This window comes from Myotis nattereri (genome assembly GCF_964212035.1).
Source record: "Myotis nattereri genome assembly, chromosome: 2".
Lineage (NCBI taxonomy): Eukaryota > Metazoa > Chordata > Mammalia > Chiroptera > Vespertilionidae > Myotis > Myotis nattereri.
In genome coordinates this window covers 14,508,519-14,528,981 of record NC_138076.1, presented here as the reverse complement: position 1 = coordinate 14,528,981, position 20,463 = coordinate 14,508,519, and the positions used below count along the sequence as shown (strand labels likewise).

Genomic DNA, 20,463 nt, shown 5'->3' with positions numbered 1-20,463 from the left:
AAAACTAAAATGTTTTCTTTCCCTCCCACCAGACCATTTGTTACAGTTTGTCTCTGCCAGGTCACAAGCCCACCTCCTTCTGTGCCCAGGCCTCATCGTCCCTCTGACAGATAGCAAGGATCTCTTGGCTCTGAGAGAAACTTCTGTCCCTCCTCAGCACGAAGCAGCTACAGAAGAGAATTCAACGCCCATTTTCCCTGAAAGAATTCAGAGCCAGGATCCTTGAGGTAATATAATAAGCAGTTAGACAGACATGAGCAGAGCAAGGACAATGGGCCAACTGGCACTGACTCCCCAGAAGCAGGAGGGAACTAGGCTGCAGACAAAGCAGCCCAGGAGGCTGCCCTAAAACCAGTGGGGCCTTTACAGATTCTAGTGACTCTTCCAGACCTTGTGCTACTCATCTCACCAGTTTACTCAAGTTCTTTCAGGTTTTACAGTCTACCCAGCAAGCAGACCAGAAGCACGTCCAAGATGATCTGCCTGTATCCAGTTCATCCCTTCCAACCTGGTGACACTGTTTGAGTAAAGAAATTTGCCACCCAAGGACTGAAAGGACCACCCCCACGGCAGTCAGGTCGACGGGATCCCGACGTGGCTTCATCACACCCGGCTTAAGACAGCCCAGGCGAAATAGAGAAGTCCAGGACTCAGTGGACCCTCATATCCACCCCCTTATGGGTCCTCTTATTATATTGCTTTTAATTCTTACTTTTGGGCCCTGTATCTTAAACCGACTGGTCACCTTTATCAGAGAAGGAATAAGTGCTGTGCAAGTACTAGTGCTCAGGCAGCAATACCAGTCTCTCCGCCAGAGAGATAGTTTCAAAAAGAAATGTCTAGAGACAGAAGTTCCATGATTAGAACTTACCAAAAAGCAAATGGGGGAATGAAAGAATGTTACAAACTGCACAGGCCCAGCTGCCAGGCCTAGCTGCCTGTTTTATCTCAACTCCCTAGGCTTCCCCCACTAGAGATAGGAACAGAGAGAATGACGCCCTCCCCAAGGCTGTTCCTCCAGGAGATAGCCCCAACAAAGGGCAGGCTGAGTAAACCGGGCTTCAATCAACCTTGAGATAAACAGGTTGTGAAAACACCAGGCAGGAATGCCCTATCAAGACACAAACCAGACCCTTTGAAATTTCTTTGTTCTTACCCTCCTGCATGCAACCCCTCCCTAATGTATGATTTTTGCATATAAATAGCTGAAAGACCCCTTGCTGGGCGCCCAACTCCTCTGCTCCTGCATGAGTACGAGTTGAGCCCCAGCGCGCTGGAATAAAGCCTCTTGCAGTTTGCATCAAGTGACGTCTCCTGCGGATGATTGGGGTCGCCGTCAATCTATGGGACAGAGTGAGGGTCCCTCTTGGGGGGTCTCACAATACAAGCTGCGATATCATTAACTTATTGATTTGCTTCATTTAATACGAAGCATAACCTTTCTCCCTCCACCCACCCGTTCTCTCTGTCTTTTCATTCTTCTCTTTTCTTCTCAACTGACAAATACTGATACCATATTAAAATCAGTTGGAGACAATGGTTGAAAATACAATCATGATACTATCTTTCTTTATATTTCCAACAGGAAAGCATGCAGCAAAATGCAAATGGCATTTGATTATTTCATATAATCAAACACCTGTTCAGCTCTACTAACAATAGTTACTAGTATGTAGCTACTATTGTATTACAGCGCACACTTGTATATGTCTTTTTGTGTTTAATATACATTTAGGCATTTCCACTAAGGACCTTTTCTTTTTTAAATCAAGACAAGGATATAAAAAAAAGTTTTATCTATCTAAAGTGTTCTCAACATTAAGAAAATTATGATATGGAAAATCTGCCAGCTTACGCCTGTTTCTGCAGTTCCAACATTGTAACAATAATGAGTTGGCAGGTCATTTACACTAGTGCCTGGTGCTTCTGGACTTGTTCTGTACCCAGAGACATATTTCTTTTCTCTAATTTTGAATACATTTACATATGACCCCACTTCCTAACTGATATATTTCTGTGGATCACAAAATACTAACCAGTTATAGTAATTAATAGATACCTACTGACCAACTCTTACACTTTAAAGATATGTAAAATAAAATTTAATTATTATAAATAAAATGCAATTATATATTTTGGAAATATATGTTAAGATATAAGTTCCACTTTTGGTTTCATAAAATGAATAGTGTACCAAGAAGTATTTCAATACCTATAAAGGAACTAGAAGGAATAAAACTCATGTCTATAAATCTCACGTTTTAAATGATATAATTTGGTGTAGTTTAATTAGAAGCATACATGTGCATTAAAATGATGCTGTACTTATCATCATTAAGAATAACTCAGTCCTCAAAATTGTAAGTTATCATTTGTAATATACTTTCATACATATACACATAACACACAGAAAAAAAAATCAATAAGTGGTAGGCAATTTTCCCACAGAAAATTGTTATATTCTAAAAAATATTTTAACAATTACACATAAATTCAATCTTTGTATTATCTTACATAACTATGACTCACTTTTAATTTGCCTTTCTTTTTACACAAATTGACTCAAATAATAATGCCATGTATTATGAACCTCTAAATTAAAATTTTGAAATATGATAAAATAGGTATTTATTACTTCTAAAGCCTATTAGCCTTAAAGTTTAGATGATTCAATATCAAATTTATAAGTAATTCATAAATGTTAGATTTATTATATTCAACTATTATGTCATTTTTAATTTATATAAGCTGATAATAATATTTATTGGTAAATTATTTGCCTAAAATAAAGGATACATAGACCACATAATGTTATATCTTACATGTTTGTTCAAGCCTATTTACTATAATTGAACACATACTAGGGAGATATTTGGTAAGAAAATTGTGCAGTTTATAATTCAAGAGTAGTAACAGCAAAAAATATATAATTCAGCCCCATAATAACACATTGACAAGAGGAATAAGTACTGAACAGAGGAAACCATAGCTAGCCTCATGACAAACAAATCATGTGCAAGATTCTTGGGCTGTTCTGGGATGTCTAGTTATATATTAGAGAAATAATATACTTTTGCTTTTCCCAATTTCAACAACCACAAGAGTTTTAAATGGAGTAAGATGGTAGAAGCAATTTTACCCCCAGAGACTCACCTACTGTCAGCTGTCCAGTTAACTGCCCCATGTGATTTCTTGCATTCACTGTTACATTCCTGTCAGACTGTAAGACCAGTGGACTATCCTGGGAAACATGTATAAAATAAAGAAATCAAATAAAAAATAGATATATAGTCATAACTTAATATATAAAATTATACTCTGTTTGGGCATTACCAAAATTCTATGTTGTTGTTTTATATTGGGCAGTTATTTTAACATCCCAAACATTGGTTGAACAATATAAAAATAAGGGTGCTTCTTAACTACTGTACAGAATAGGAATGTTTCTACATTGGTAAATGGGCATTAACTATTGAGTGCAAGCATTTCCAACTTTTCTGGTTATTGTATGCATCATAGGCATTCTAGTCTCTCTCCTTCTCGTCTCCCAGGGGCCTGCTTTTGGAGATATTCTAGACCTTATCCAACTGAGAAAGTCTCTTTTTAAGCAGAACTTGCAATTTACAGATCTCAGCTTAAATGTTTCCTCTAAATTGCTTCCCCTGAAAACTGTAACTATAGATTCATTCAATTCCCAAATTCCCCGTCTTCACTTATTTTGTTCAAAGTACTTATCATAAGATGAATTTCATTTGCTCATTTATGTGTTTACTTGTTTTTTTATTTGTTTCTGTCACAAGAGAAACCATCCATGGCACAGGGGCCATGGCGATCATGTGTACACAACCATAGCCCCACTACTTAACATACTGCTGAAGGAAAGCATTTACTAAGTGCTTACTGAATGGATAAATACATCTTCATAAAAAATATTTAACCATTTACCCCCTGTAGAAATTATTTGTAAATCACAGAATGATTTAAGTAAGGAGGTATATAGAACATAAGGTGTTTGCCTGTAAATTCTTTTAGTATACATAACCTTGGTTGATGTTTCCTTCTATCACTGGCCTAGTACTTAATAGTAAAATAATTTATGGAAGGACATAATCATTGCCTAAGAAACTAGTATATGAGGCTTTTGCCACCACCTGTCTCAGACAATTAACTTACAACTGACCACATTATCATTTTTATGATCTAAAACGTAAGCAGGGTGATTATTTACAAACTGTCCCTTCATTCATTCAACAAATATTTGCTGTCTCACTCTGTGTGACAATGAAAATATCTCCCAACAGTATCTTCACAATCAAGATGGTGTGTCACTTCCATATCAATGTAAATATACACATACTTTCATAGCCATATAAAAACTCTTTCTAGATTAGGATTTGGAATCTGTGATTTGGATAGACATAGAAAGACTATAGGCATTTTCTAAAGCTATTTTGTGCCCCTTTGGCGAGTTACAAAGCACTGAGCAAACACAAGAACACACACAAACTTTCTCTTAAAAGTGTGCTTTGCTAATATATCTAAACTAAGACTTGATTTTTTAAAATAATTTCCACATTTTGAAGATGATATGTATTTTGTAAAGTGAGGCATAGTTGTACAAAAACCATTATAATAAAATTTCATTCCCTTCTTGTCTCTCATCACAACTTATTTCTTTTTGCAAATCGTGGTTTTTTTTTGCAATTAAAAAATCTGGTCTTGCTCTGGCCGGTTTGGCCTGTGGACCAAAGGGCCCAGGGTTTCATTCCAGTCAAGGGCATGTGACTTGGTTGCAGGACCCTCCCCGCCCCGGCCCTCGTCAGGTGTGTGCAGGAGGTGACCAATCAATGTGTTCCTCTCACATCGATATTTCTCTCGTCTTTCCCTCTTTTTCACTCTCTCTAAAAATCAATGGAAAATATCCTCGGGTGAGGATTTAAAAAAAATCTGATCTTTTTCCATAGATACTTCTATGCTTCAGGTATTTATCTTTGAAGATATCAGAAGTATTTTAAATTAATTACATCATTTGTTTCAAGAAATATGTTCAAATTCTTCTTACAATATAGATTGAGCCTGGACTTTTTTGCAAAGAATTATACCCAGTAAGGATAATGCACAAAGCAAAATCTCATAAAAGCACAAAAAGTATTTCATTTTATGTTGGCAAAATAAATACATGTTACCTATCTATCTTAAAAACGAGCCTTTATTTAAATAACATTAATTTGAATGTTAGAAGAGCAGAAGCCTATAAAGAAACTTGCTGTTCAAAACATACAAAATTTTGGTAGAATTTTCACTCACATTTTTCAATATTTTATGATATAACATGCATGGCTGTAGTTTAGATATTTTAAAATCAATGACACTATATGCTTTTACACAATATCCCCTCAGTACCAATTTAAAAATATGTATGTGATAAAAATATCTAAGGTAAAAATGATATCAACTCTTTCAATTATTTAAAGAGGATACAATACTAAACTATCTATAAATGTGATAACAAAGCCATTTTAAGTGAAAATCAGTACCAAGAAACGACCTCTTTCCAGAAAAAAAAAATTGACATTTAAGAAGGTTTTATATCATCTTTGCATTTATTTCTCCAAAGTTCTCTACATAAGAAAATCACCTCCACCAAGAGATCATAGCTTTCCACTCTCTTCTTTCTATTCTCTCTTCATGCTCCTTTATATTGCCTGTCTGTGTTCCAAAACTTGGAAAGCCAGTCTAGTTTCAGATAGTAAAATAGAGATAACTGGACTCCCTTCTAGCTTATTTTTGCTGGGAACATAATAGGTGGGGAGACAATCATTTGGTGGTATTATCTCATGGAGTAGGAATAAACATAGTAAGGATGAACAGGTGGCATCTTAGTCTGCACAATGCACTTGTATAAATATCTTTATTTTCTTTGGAGGAAGAAAAACTTCATGCAGAAACTTTCCACTAAAACTATGATATCCTCTATTCACAGGTATATCAGTTCTCAGGAGCTGACCTGCATCTTGGCTATAACTACAGGAAATATACTTATGCTCTTTATGCTTCTTACGTTACTCATGAGACAAAGCCAGTAGAAGACACAGGGAGAAAAGCAATGGCACCACTAAATGGGCCTGAGAACCCTGCTTACATTTCCTTCATGCACACATTATTTAGCTGAAGATCTGGCTGTAACCTTGCTAATGGTTATCCTATATAATAAAAGCCTAATCCTATATAATAAAAGACTAATAAGCTAAGTGTCCAGTTGTCCGGTCATTTGTTCAACCAATCAAAGCATAATATGCTAATGACTAGATGACTGGACAACCAGACACTTAGCATATGATGTGCACTGACCACCAGGGGACAGATGCTCCGACTAGAAGGTTAACTTCCTCAGGGGTCCATCTGATTGGGACTGAGTGAGTCAGGCCAGACATGCCCTGGAGCCCTACAGCAGTCCCTCCCCAGCTGGCATACCTCATGTGTCCCTTCCCGGCCCTGATTGTGCACCAGTGGGGTCCCTCATCCTGGCCTGCACCCTCTTTTAATCTGAGACCCCTCGGGGGATGTCAGAGAGCCAGTTTTGGCCTGATCACACAGGCCTGGCCGAGGGACCCCACTAGTACAAGAATTCATGCACCAGGCCCCTAGTAGAAAAATAATGCAAAATGTTCTTCTCATTGTAGTGCCTTTGTGATAGGCTATGCAACTGAGTAAGGAGGAAAAAAGATTCTTTTCTTTGTATTTCTATTGAGCTCACCTTTGTTTATAATAAATATTTACTGAGTACCTATGATGTGCCCAGCTCTTTGCTTGTCAGTGTGTGTAAAACAGTAACAGAAAGAGACACACTTTATTCTCTTATAGACTACATAATCTACTAAGCCACACAGACAATAAAGCAGGTAAATAAAAAATAGAACAAAACAGAGAATGTTACACTCACAAGCTGCCATGATAGGCATTTCTCTAAAAAAGTATGTTGTACTAAAAAAATAAAGAAGTATGTTGTACTGATGAGAAGATGGTGTGTATATATGTGTATAAGGTGTTGCATGTATATAAGGCACTTCAGATTCCTATATTCATTCTTTCAAGACTATCAAATTGTAGTAGAAATAACAGTAGAAACAGCAGCTAGGACTTGCTGTACTTAATCAGTGCTAGATGCTGCTCTAAATACTTTACATCTATGAGCACAAAGTAAGATTGCCCATGAAAAAAAATTAAGAAAATTAAGAAAGTGGTTGTAAGACAGGCAGTGGACCCTGACTGATTTCAAACAGTGAGTCTAGCAAACGCTGACTGCTTGACTCAGCAATTCACAGAACTTCTCTGTACCATCCTTTCTTTATCTGTAAACAGGGTAATGATACATGATTTGTGGGGTTTCTAAGGAATTAGATATAATATATACAAAATGCTCGGAAAGGGCCTCACCTTTGCTAGGGGCGCTGTTAGTGTTTGCTTTAATTATTTATTCCGCACTGCATTCCAGTCCTCTACTAATGACAGTGCTAGTGACCATTCGTTGTGTTTCACAGCGAAGACACTGCAGCGAAGAGTACAAGGCAGCTGCTCTAAATCACACAGCTAATAAATAACAGAGGATGTAGTCGTCAAACCCGGCAGTCCAGATCTAGAATCTTTCCTGTCAAGCACAGTAAGATACACTCTCTCTGGTCTGTGATTAATTTCAAGCCTTTCTAAAATGGCAAACCAAACTCTGAAAATAAATTCAAAATAATGGGACACATATAATTTAAACTTGCTTTAAACATTCCCACCTCTGAAAGATCTGATACATATACTGTCTTAGAGGTAAGATCTGGCCTGCACATTAGCATTATCCAAGTTTCAGTAGGTCTGGTTCATTGTGTTTGCCCAGGTTGGAGAGGAAGCAGGATACTCCTGACAATGCCCTCCGCACACACACTTTAGAATACATCACCTATGAGAGCCTCCCTAAATAATGGGACAAGTTATCCTAAATGATAACTTGAATTAATGATACATCTTGTTCCATGTAGATGGCATAAATTTTGATATGTCATTTCTGGAATTTATCAGATTTTACCTGAGTTTTACCAGATACACTTTCTTTTTCTTTTTTAAAATATATTTTTATTGATTTCAGAGAGGAAGGAAGAGGGAGAGAGAGATAGAAACATCCATGATGAGAGAGAATCATGGTTCGGCTGCCTCCTGCAAATCCCCTACTGGGGATTGAGCCTACAACCCAGGCATATGCCCTTGACCAGAATCGAAACCAGGACCCTCTTCAGTCTGCAGGCTAACACTCTATCCACTGAGCCAAACTGGCCAGGGCTAGATACATTTTCTAATCCTCACTACCGAAATTATACAATTTTGCAATAACTTATATTATCTCCAAATTTCTGTCTTCCTTTTCCTCAATATTTAATCAACTATGTCAGAAATGTTTCTGAAATACACGAGTTCCTGTAACAGACTGGTAACTCACATCATGATAACCACTTCTTGTTTAAATTGATTTTTTTTCCATATCCACTGTTAGGTTTAAAAATAGTTTTAAATATGAAAACATTGGCATGGTTAAAGTAAAGCAAAACAAAATAAAACATGTATTGATTCCTCATTCCCAGTATGAAAAAAATTCACATTTTTAACATATAAGGTACTTTATGATGTGCTCCAGTTGTACTTTTGCACCTCTATTTCAAGCCCTTCACCATGCAAGAACTACCCACATTTCCATTTTTCTGAAAATATGCCACTACTGTGTATTCTCATCTTCTGTTCCCTATGCCTGAAATTCTTATCCACGTCTCCAAACTGGCCAAACTGTAGCTATTTTAAAGTCTCGGGTGACAGTTATGTCCTCTGTGAAGCTTTCCTGCCCCTCCTGAGCTAAAACACACCTCCTGCTCTCTAGCGCCTCAGCTGGGGTTGATGATAGTACTTGTCACAGGACTTTGTGCCTTGCTTCCTGTTGATCATTCCTTTGTTTATATCCTCCACTAGAGGCCCAATGCATGGAGATTTGTGCAAGAATGGGACTTCCTTCCCCTGGCTACTGGCACCGCCTTCACTACTGCCGGAGCCGCCTTTCCACCTTTGCTCCAGCCAGGAGCCACCGAGCCACCTTCCCATGCTGCCCAGAGGCCCAGAGTGGCTGGGGAAGTGCTGAATGCAAGCATCCCGCCCTGCCCCTGGCCACTTGTGTATGCAAATTAACCCACCATCTTTGTTGGGTTAATTTGCATATTCATTTCTGATTGGCTGGTGGGCATCATGAAGGTACGGTCAATTTTCATCTTTCTCTTTTATTAGTGTAGATTCCACTGGAATGTCCCAAAAGCGGACTTTTGAAAGTATAGTTTGCATCATGCTTGGTACCTACTTCATGTTCAATAAATGCCTGTTGAGGGAATGAACTGATCCTTACACATTCATGATGCACTCAGGCTGTGTGTGCTCACTTGGATGTGTGTTCAGGTCACAGAATGTACCTTGCTACTATTTTTTTTTTAACCCAGAGCAAGGTTTTTTTAAAAAAAACATTTAAGCAGAACAAGTCATATCACATTATGATTTGATTTATATTCATCATCTTTTGCTGCCCAAGGCAGACACCACATTCCTTTCCTTAAGTATTCAAACCACTTAAGAAGCTGCAAAACAGGTAATTTTTTAATTCTTTGATTAATAAAACAATTCATTGAAATTGTTTCCTTCAGAATGCAAATTATTTAATTGCTAAAATACATATTTCAAAGGCATCAGTGTTGATCATGAAAAGGAATATATATCAAAAGCTGTTAGACTGACTTCCCTGAATTATCGGTGTTCATGTGTTAACCTGAATGTGAAGTAGTGCAGGAGAAAGAGCATTTATTTATCAATCAACTTTCCTCTATTTCTACCCCCAACAAGTTTTTTTGAGAATTTCCTCACTGTGGTTCATTTTCTGTTATGAATGATCTAGTCACGGAAGCCACTGATAGGAATATATTCTGAGGATGTTCTGACTCCTGAGTGACCTTTGCCTCTGCCCTGACTCTTTCAGGCTATGGAGTGAGCACAGTGCCCCTGGGGCCCTCCTCATCCCAATTACTGCCCATGAGTGAGTCTGCAGAATAAACTGGAACCGATTACGTTTCTTTTCCCTTTTACTTCCTGAAGTAAAAATTTAAGCAGAAGGATAAAAACTATTTATGGAGCTTTTTTTCTTTTCTGATCCTGCTCTACTTTTGTTCTAATTTTTTCCAGTCCAGCCTTTCTTAAGTTATTCTTGTTTCTATCTTTCTATATTATTGTATAATTTTTGTTATTTTAACTATTTTCTAGAATAAATAAGGTATAAATAGAAAAATAATGTACAATAGTATAAATAATGTTAATATGCATATGCACATATCCAACATGACACAATGAAGTTGCGGCCATTTAAATTGGTACCAAGAAATGCTGAAAGTTTAAATATGAATACAGATAGTTATAAAGTTATATAGCGACACCTACCTAGCAATTCAAGATCAATAAAAGAATAATTTGTTTCAATATATCTTTTAAACAATGAAGTGACAAGAGAATTTGTTGAAAGTAGAATTTTGCAGACATTTTGGTTGAGGCTATACTTTTAACTATAGAACAACCGACATAGTAATGTGTTATTCAAAAGAAATACCATTAATTACTAGATCTCTTCAGATTTTTAGAAAGATTACAGCCTACCAGAGAATATAAATATTAAATAATCATTTGTATATCTTAAGATAATTTAAAGAAATATTTTCTCCACATATGAAGATTACAATGGAAATAATTAAAAAGCAGGCGTGTCCTTGTGAGAAAGAAGATACAATTTTTTTCTTTCAATTCAGAGTTTCTCAGGACACCAAAATCACACTATTAATCACTAGTCTGGAATATTTTATTAAAAAAATATGGAGCAGTGCATTAGTCCTCTGTACATGTCCAATACACCCCTGATCTCCTGAGAATCCTCTGATTATTCATTAGAAAAAAGTGAAAGTCACTTATCACTTGAAGAGATCATTTGGAACCTTAGAGTAGCTCCAGAAATCCATTTCACATTTTGAATGAGCAAAGGTTAACAGGTTACAGGTTAGCAGTAGACTCACAGCTTATAGGTACAGTAAATTAATGGACAGAGTAAAATCAAATGTAACAGAATATTTAATTCTCCTAAAAAAATAAGTGCTAACATTATATAAACTAATAAACCTCACATCCAAAATTCATCTACATGTTCCAATAGTGAGCTCTTCTAGAGTGCATTCAATATAACATATGATAATATATAAATGTCACTGGGTTAATGTGATAGTCTTATGATCAATTTATCTGCAAGTGGGGAAAAACTGGCATTAACTAAGCTACAGTTTGAACATCTTAAGATATTTTAGAAAAACTTTTATGACCTTCAAGTGTGAGAATTATGTGCAGCTTGGTAGAAATAAATGAGAAGTGGGCCAGTTTATAGAAACATTGCAACATGGCCTTGCCTTCTTCATCCTAACTTCTAAAAATCGATCGACATTCTAAATAATGTAGCATAATGCAAAGGCAGAGAGCTTATAACCTTACAAAATATTCAGTAAGCAGCTTAACCATCATCATGACCTATACTTGGCTGCCACTTTGGGTTTGATTCCAGAGGATGCTAAAACTACCTCTTATACTTGAGCCATTAATCTTATGAAAATACAGTTAGCCAATGTATCCTCCAGTATGTGGGTTTGAAATACTATATTTTACAATGAAAATGTAATTATCAATTTGTCATTGCCTGTTCCAATCATACTTTATATAAAATATTTACTGGATGTATGAATAAGGAAAAATGAATAAAAGTTACTCCAGAGAAACACCGACGAAAAAGGCAAATTATGTTCCTCTTGAAAACAAAACCACATTTTTGCGAGATGAAATTATTTCACTAAAGTTTTAAGCTGTTAGAAATGATGCCCAAGCAAAATTATATTGCCTTGCTTCTCTTTCACTCAGAGGCAACTGAGGTGCAACCTGAGACTAACAGAATGAGAAAGTAAAATTTTTAAAAAAGAAGGCCCTTCCCTAAACACCTACATTCAATAAAGGCAAATAAATATTTTGACTTTTTTAATGAAGATCTATATTAAATTTACTTCCTGAAGAAGTTTTACTGACCATACTATTTTATTAAACTCTGTAGAACAATGCAAAACTAATTTAATTTGCTCATTAGAATCAATGTTAAGTATAAACTGACTAGTTGAGCTACTTCGATGTTTGTTATTCTTAAATTTACATGTCAATATATTGACCAAAGTGTAATGCTGAGAATCTACCAATTTAAAGCTGGAAAAGAAATGATCAAACCATTTTCAAGGTATGTATTCACTTTAGGCTAGAGTACTGGTCTCCACAAACTGTCTATTAAACTATTGTATTTTTTTTGGGGGGGGGGTTGGGGGTTAAGGCTCTCTCTTTAGGATTAAAAAAGAATCTATTATAAGTCAACTGAGAATTTTAAGACCATCAGGGGATCTAAATTCAGAAGAAAACTAAAATCGGTGTAAAAAAATTGCTGATTTTTCAAGACAAAAATATTCCTAAAAGATTTGGTATTGTTAAACACATCTCTCTATATAAAAGCCTAATATGCAAAGTGTCCCCTCAGGAGTTTGACCAACTGGGAGTTCGATCGCTCGCTATGATGTGTGCTGACCACCAGGGGGTAGTGCGGAACTAAGGGAGGCCCTGGCCGGCATCTAGCAGCCAGGGTAGTGAGGCCCTGGACAGCAGCTGGCAGCAGCTAGGGACCCTACCCATGCAAGAATTTAGTGTACTAGGCTTCTAGTTGAAGAATAAATAGGAATGTGACCTATTTCTGCCCTAAGAAATTTAAACATGACAAATGAGACATTCATAGAAAGGACAGGCTATAGTTTTTGAGATCATTTAATCTGTGACTGCATTAATCCTTGGATGATCATGCAGTTATCAATTAGTAAAAAAACTGCACTAAATGCCATTAAACCAACCTTGTATTGAATGAACCTTAATTTTGTAGATAAAATCATTAGTAATTAAAAAAATATAGTAACAGGTTAAAAATTAAGAACCTCATGGATACGCTCAAATGTTATGAAATGACATATGGTTTAATGGGTAAACTGTTCTTTGCCTCACAACTGTTTCTGTTACCCTACATCAACTGATCAGCACTGTCCAGGAGAACTATCTGTGATAATGAGAATTGCTGGCATTATCCAATAGAGTATCCACCAGTCTCAGGTATCCAATTAGCACCTAAAATTAGAAACTAATTGTGCATTTTATTTAATATTAATTAATTTAAAATCTAATATTCATGTATGGCTAGTAGATAAAGTATTGGAAAATATAAAATTATAGAACTATCCAGACCCATCAGAGTAACCTCTTTAAATAATTCGTTCCCTCTAATTTCTGTATTTAATTTTCAGAACATCTATTTTATTTTTTGTTTATTGCTTAAAGTAATTTATTACATTTAGCCTTTTATCTTTTTATTGTTTTCAATTTTAAAGCTTCAAAAATGAATAAATAATACATATATCATTGCCATCATCAAAGATATATCATGATGGATTAATGTATAATTATATGAGGATTAATGTACAATTTTTAAAAATGATGCAAAACTTAAAATAAGTTTCAAACAATGCTCCAGAAAAGCATCCGACATGCACACACAGCTTTCTAAATTAGAAAAATGAAGATGTGAGAAATAGAATCCAACACCCTATGTTACAACAGCTAAGTAAACAAAAACAAAATTGAGCAGTCCTTTATCAATTTCTTTTATACTATCACTTATACATTTTTTTTGTGCTTTTTTACATAAATTTGTTGTTTTTTCCTAAACTTTAAAGTAAGTATGCATTTTGTGAAGAATGAGGAGATAATTACTTTGGAATTGCTTCATATGAAAACACGATTTTTGCTTTAGTTTTGGTTTCATGGTTTTGTTTTTGTGTGTAATGAAAGTAGTGATTTTTCTTAAATACTACTTAGTAAAAAAATAACATTTTAAAACTTTCCTTAAACCAGTTGTAGAATGCAAATAAAAGTATAGCAGTTTGTGAGAGAAAATAACCCAGAAGCATATGGTACTATCTTTCAAGTCTATGAAAAAACTTAAAAATCATTAAAAATCGCATTGTGAAGATTTATATTTTGATAAGTCTGTGTCTTATTTCTGACAATGTTCCTAAGATAAAAAGAGGATTTTTCCTTTCGTGTCAACGTCTAAGTGCTAGAATTTAAGATAAGTCCAAACAATTCTTCCTTATTTAAAATCATAAAAACTGTCAATTTTAATAACTTAGTCTGTATTAAAGAGTCTCATTCCAAGTAGTGCTCTTCTTACACAAGACAGCTTTCAGCACAGGAAGGGATCCACAGGCCAGCAAGAGTCTACTGAGCCTAAGTTGGACTAGTATATGTCTATCTAAACCCCCGGCCCCTGCCGCCTCAGCTGACTCCTTTTGAGTACCAGTCCTGAATACTTAGCACAATTCTGAGATCAAAAGGCACCTTATCAGTCTTAGTATGTGCAGTTCTGACACTCTATGAGTCTTTTGGGTTTATACTATACTTATAGAACTCATAAAGTCAACATTTAATTGATAGAATTCAAGTACCTGCCTCATTTATCTTGTAAAGAGGATTAAAAAATATTTTCTAAAAGTGGCTGAAATCCTAATACAAATAGTTGATGTATTTTATGGTCAGTGCTAGTATTGTCTCTTTCTTGTTGGTCCTATAATTCTTCTTGGAAAGACTAATAAAAATGCCAGAGTCTAGAATACTAATTCAGTTCGTATGAATTAAACCAAAATGTAATGACCCATTAGTATGGAGCAAAGGCTAAAGAATCCTATATAATAAAAGCCTAATATGCAAATTGACTGAATGGTAGAACCACCGATGGGACGACCGCTCGCTATGATGCACACTGACCACCAGGGGCAGTCGCTCAATGCAGGAGATGCCCCCAGCCAGCAGACCCCAGGCCAGCCAAGGCGAGTGCCAGTGGGGGCCCCCCCTGATCATCCTGCTGGTCACCCCACAGATAGAGGTGATTGGCATCGGCGGTGGGGGACAGGGCTGGTGAGTGGGTGGCACCATGCCAGCCAAAGCGGATGCCAGCAGGGGCCCCCCAATTGCCCAGCAGTCACCCCTCAGATCAGCCCTGATCACTGTCCAGGCCTAGAGACCCTACCCGTGCATGAATTCCATGCACCGGGCCTCTAGTACAAATATAGCAGGCATGATTCTTAAAGTGTCTTCTATTTTGGTGGGTGAGGCATTAATGCAATAGAGTGGAAAAAATACAATGGTATATGTTTTGTAGAGTTCTATAGAAGCACCAAAGGACTCACCTACTACACACAGGCATAGTTAGGGGAGGTTTTCTTCAATACTTGAATGCTCAATAATGTGTAGCCAGAAGGTAGGGACCCAAAAAGAAATGAAGGAAATGTCTGGTAGTGGGAAGAGACCAATCAAACATAGGGGGAAAAGGAGAAAAGCAGGGAACTGAAATAAATTTGGCTTCATAGAAATTGTTATAGAGAAGATCATGACATGAAACTGTATTAATGCTTCGTTAATAATATCGGCAAAAATCGTTTATAACCTTAGCTTTGACCCGTGTTAGAAGAAGCTACAGTAGAAATCAAATTTACACATGAATAGTTATATGTTACAATTTTTGTTAGAGAAATCACTTGGGTTAGCTCTTAAATGGAGAGGATGACAACAATCTATTTTTCCCTCTCTACATTAAATATATATCAGTATGAATGTCAAATTAAAAATAAAATTTACATTTAAGTAAAATGAGAGTGCTATAACAAATTCCAATTTTATTTGTGGAATGTTTTTATTACCTAAGTCTTATAATGAAAAGCTTTTCCCCAATGACAATAAATCATTTAGGCTGTTATTTTAAATAAGTACAATATATGTATTTTTAAAGAAATAAATAATAATAAAAATAAAACTAATAGAAAATTTTTCTTTTTCTATGTTATTCCTCTTAGTTGCTTAGTCCTAAGCATAGGGCTTATATTTTAATTACAACAAATTATACTGCACCTTGAAAAAAAGACTTAGTATTTCCTTCCTTTACATCTCAGTAAATCATCTCTGGTTTTGAACTGAAGAAGTCGTCTCTCTTACTCTTCCTGAAATGATGCGTATATGCCTCAGATTTCTTGCACACAAAGCGCCCTGAGATGGGAATACAATTCAACTCCTTGCACTCTCCCAGGGTATTCCAAGAAATCCATGCCCATAAAAAATCCTAGTGAGCGTTCCCAACCCACATAATGACATTTAAATGTGAGTTTTAAATATTATCAATCATAATGTCGAACTATACTACCACACTAATCCTAGCCCTTATGTTTTAAGGTTTAGAATATTTAGAAAAAATCGATCTTGAGTCCTCAACCAAGGAGATCCAAGGATATGAGATAATATACATTATAACGTACCATAATGTGTGTTGGTAAACTATTTCAGTATTTGTCCTTAACAAAGAAAAGAAGCACAGGCAATATCAAATGCAACCTGAATACTAAATATAAAAACTAATGAGCATTGTAATAAGCTCCCAAGGGATGTATAACAAAACATTACATTTACTACTTTATCTCAGCTCAAAAATGTAGCAAGTTTATGACCCTCTAATTTAGAAATTTGAAAGTTGTCAAATCCTTTTTGCTATTTTCCAAGGAAGACGGGATAATTTTTAATAAACATACATGCACATTTCTAACAAGCAAACACTAAGACAGATGGCCTTGTCTCCTGATACCATTTGTTTGAAATAGGTGTCAAAGGAAGATCCTTCAGGGTCTCTTTCTTTTATTAAATTTCCTTTAAAATATATTCTAATATTTTCCCATTTAGTTGTGTTTTTTTGAGATTTTATCTGCATATGTTGATATAGAACTTTAACCACACAATTTCTTAAACTATTATTGTTGTTTTGAATTGTAATAAAGTAAATCTTATTTCAAAAATTTGACAGAAAAAATAAAGTATTAAAAATAGCAGGAGTTCACTAGAAATTTCAAGTGAATTCCACACAATTCAGCATTTTAAAGTTTATGATTAATTCTGCACAAGAGAAACAGTTGGTTTACATAAATATTTCATCTTACTAAGTTATGCACAAGATGTTTGTTTCCACTTCTGATGAACTTTAGAAACATTTGATAAGACCAAATAGAGTTTGTTTTTAGAGTGCATGTTGAAGGTAAAAATAACCTGAAAACTCTGTACAGTATTCTTCTGTTGTTTTTTCTAGTGTTATTACCAAGACTTACTATAGTCTTCTCTTGGTATCAAAACATCTATATATATAAAAGACCTACCAGCTGGGTGGTAGCTATGACGCACACTGACCACCAGGGGGCAGACGCTGAATGCAGGTGTGGAAACTACAGGCATAGAAACATGGAACAGACTGATGAATCTCAGAGGGAAGGGAGGAGAGGGGAGAGTGGGAAGAGATTACCCAAAGATCTTATATGCATACTAGAAGCCTGGTGCATGGATTTGTGCACAGGTGGGGTCCCTGGACCTGGCCTGCACTCTCTAGCAATCCACGACTCCTTGAGAGATGTTGGAGAGCTGATTTCAGCCTGATCCCTGCAGGCCAGGCTGAAAAACCTCACTGGTGCATCAATCCGTGCACCGGGCCTCTCGTGTTATTATATATGACAATCTCCTTCAAGATATGTTCCACATACACTTTTATTTTAAATGATGCTCATTTGGATACCTACTAAAAGTTTATTTAAGCAACTTCAAAAGTGTCCTTTCTTTATGTCTTTTATTAATTTTTACACAAATTTACTGTTTGTAGCTTTCTATGTATGCTTCTCAGGCAATCACATAAGATACATATCCTATCTAATAATAGACAAACATGGTAATTAACCATACCTCCGACATGCTTCCCATTAGCTAATCAGGGTGATATGCAAATTAACTTCCAACCAAGATGGTGGCCGGCAGCCAGGCAGCTGAAGCAAACAGGAGGCTTGCTTACTCCAGTGATGGAGGAAGCCAAGGTTCTGCGCCTGCCGCTGCCGGCCTCTGAGCTGCACTCTAAGAAACAATGTTGCAATTATAGAAGCTAAAAAAACCCCAGAAACATGCTTTCAGCCAGCCGGGCCTCAGAGCTGGAGCTACAACAGTGTTTCAATTATAGAAGCCAAACAAACCCAGATACCTGCTTGCAGCAGCCGAGGTCTCAGAGATGGAGCCGAGCCTCAGAGCTAAAGCCAGCTCTCAGTTCCAGTGACAGCCATAGAAGGTAAATAAATCCCAGAATTAAAAAAAAAAGAAAGAAAAAAAGTAGAGGTTGGGAGCTTCAGTCATCTGCCAGCCTGAAAACGGCCCTCAGCCCCTCACTCAGACTGGCCTGGCACCCCAGTGGGGAACCCCACCCTGAAGAGGGTGTGACCAGCTTCAAACAGCCATCATCCCCTCATCCAGGCTGGCCAGGCAACCAAGCAGGAACCCCACCCTGATCTGGGACACCCTTCAGGGCAAACCAGCTGGTTCCCACCCATGCACCAGGCCTCTATCCTATATAACAAAAGGGTAATATGCAAACTGACCTTAACAGCAGAACGACTGGGAATGACTGGTCACTATGACACACACTGACCACCAGGGGGAAGATGCTCAATGCAGGAGCTGCCCTCTGGTGGTCAGGGTGCTCTCACAGGGGGGAGCTCTGCTCAGCCACAAGCCAGGCTGATGGCTGCCAGTACAGCGGTGGTGGTGGGAGCCTCTCCTGCCTCCACAGCAGTGCTAAGAATGTCTGACTTTAGTTTAGGCCTGCTCCCCACTGGCAAGTGGACATCCCCTGAGGGCTGCTGGGCTTCCAGAGGGATGTCTGATTGCCATCTTAGGCTCAATTCCCCGGGGAGAGGGCCTAAGCCAGCAGGTGGTCATCCCCTGAGGGGTCCCAGACTGCGATAGGGCACAGGCCGGGCTGAGGGACCTCTCTTCCCCCCGAGTGCACAAATTTTTGTGCACCAGGCCTCTAGTTATTATATAAACTGCATTGAGGTAATAATAATAATAATAATAATAATAATAATAATACTCTGAGAATTGTGTAAAGTGACACTGAGGCCCCAAATTCATTTGCTCCCTAGACTTTTGGCAGCTCATTTCCTTACTTCAGATTTGCACAATCATTAGCATCTTATAAATGAATAAATCATATCAGTCATATTATTCATTTTCCGAACTCAGAATTTTAGAACTAAATGTGAGACATGACAGAGAAAAAACAGCTTAAATCCTTACTGTACATATGAGAACACAGAGAACATGGGGTGGTGTGATCATGGGCCTACAGTAACACAGGTCAGAGCTAACCTAGGTCTCCTCACTCACAGTCAAATTTTAGTAAACTAACCAACATCAAATATTTGAACATTTTAAACTGAAAGATTTCTAATCATCATGAATAGCAAATGTAAACCCACAGAGTAAAATTAGATCCTACCTTGGTTTTCCCCATTGTCTATTCTACTCCATAGAACAACCTCTACTCATAGAACAACCCCACTCCATAGAACAACCTCTTCCCTGTCCCATTAGATGAAATCTAGTCAAAGTCCAATGCAATTTCAGGATACTCTCAGAAGATTAAAAGGTCTCTTTGCAATAATTAATGTATTTAATCCATCTACTATGCAAGCCTCACATCTCCCCTCTAATTCCTTACCTGGGGCCTGCTGATACTCACTGCCTTCAACTAAAAGGGAGATTAAGATTAGTTCCTTTCTCTCTCACATCTTAAAACTTCTACTCTTCCTCCTCCTCATTCTCACAACATGGAGGACAACAACAAATCAAGAGGGAACAATGTTCTTTCACTATTACTGCTCTGGGCTGGAGTTTGCACTTCAGCCCATGGCAGGTGCCTGGAGGCCACTCCTTGCACTTTTCTGAAACTTATTTTTTTTTTTTTTATTTAGTGGTGGGACCTCCCAACGGCTGGGGATCCCTCTCCTGCAGGGCCCTTTATGAAGAGGACACTTCTTCATCCGCTGGTAACTTGAAACTGATTTCTTACACCTGGGAATCCTGGGCTCCATACCTGTACAGGTTACTTTATCCCGACTGATGATGTAATGCAACCCGAAGCTGGCTCTCACTCACAGAGGACCACCATCTGGTTAAGGGTGAACCTCAGCATTCTTTGTCTGCCAAACTCTGGGAGTGAAAGCCATTCAAATGTGCCAACCTACCATCCTTAGAATCTCTCAGGCCAGAGTCAAACACCCGTCCTCTAGGTGTCCCAAGTTCTGCGGTCACATATAACATCCACCAATGGGGGCCAACCTCTGCTCTAGAGCGACCATGCCTTTCCCTTGGGGAATAGCAGAG

The 20,463-nt window shown here is 37.2% G+C and overlaps 1 protein-coding gene across 2 annotated transcripts in view; it reads right to left on the bottom strand.

Moving 5' to 3' along the window:
* Nucleotides 1–20,463, bottom strand: part of SGCZ (sarcoglycan zeta) — a 644,756-nt gene that overhangs the window by 76,785 nt on the left and 547,508 nt on the right. For both annotated transcript variants that reach the window (XM_081085121.1, XM_081085122.1), the window contains one exon: nt 3,154–3,241. In XM_081085121.1, coding sequence (XP_080941247.1) covers nt 3,154–3,241 — 88 coding nt within the window. The remainder of the gene's footprint in view (nt 1–3,153; nt 3,242–20,463) is intronic.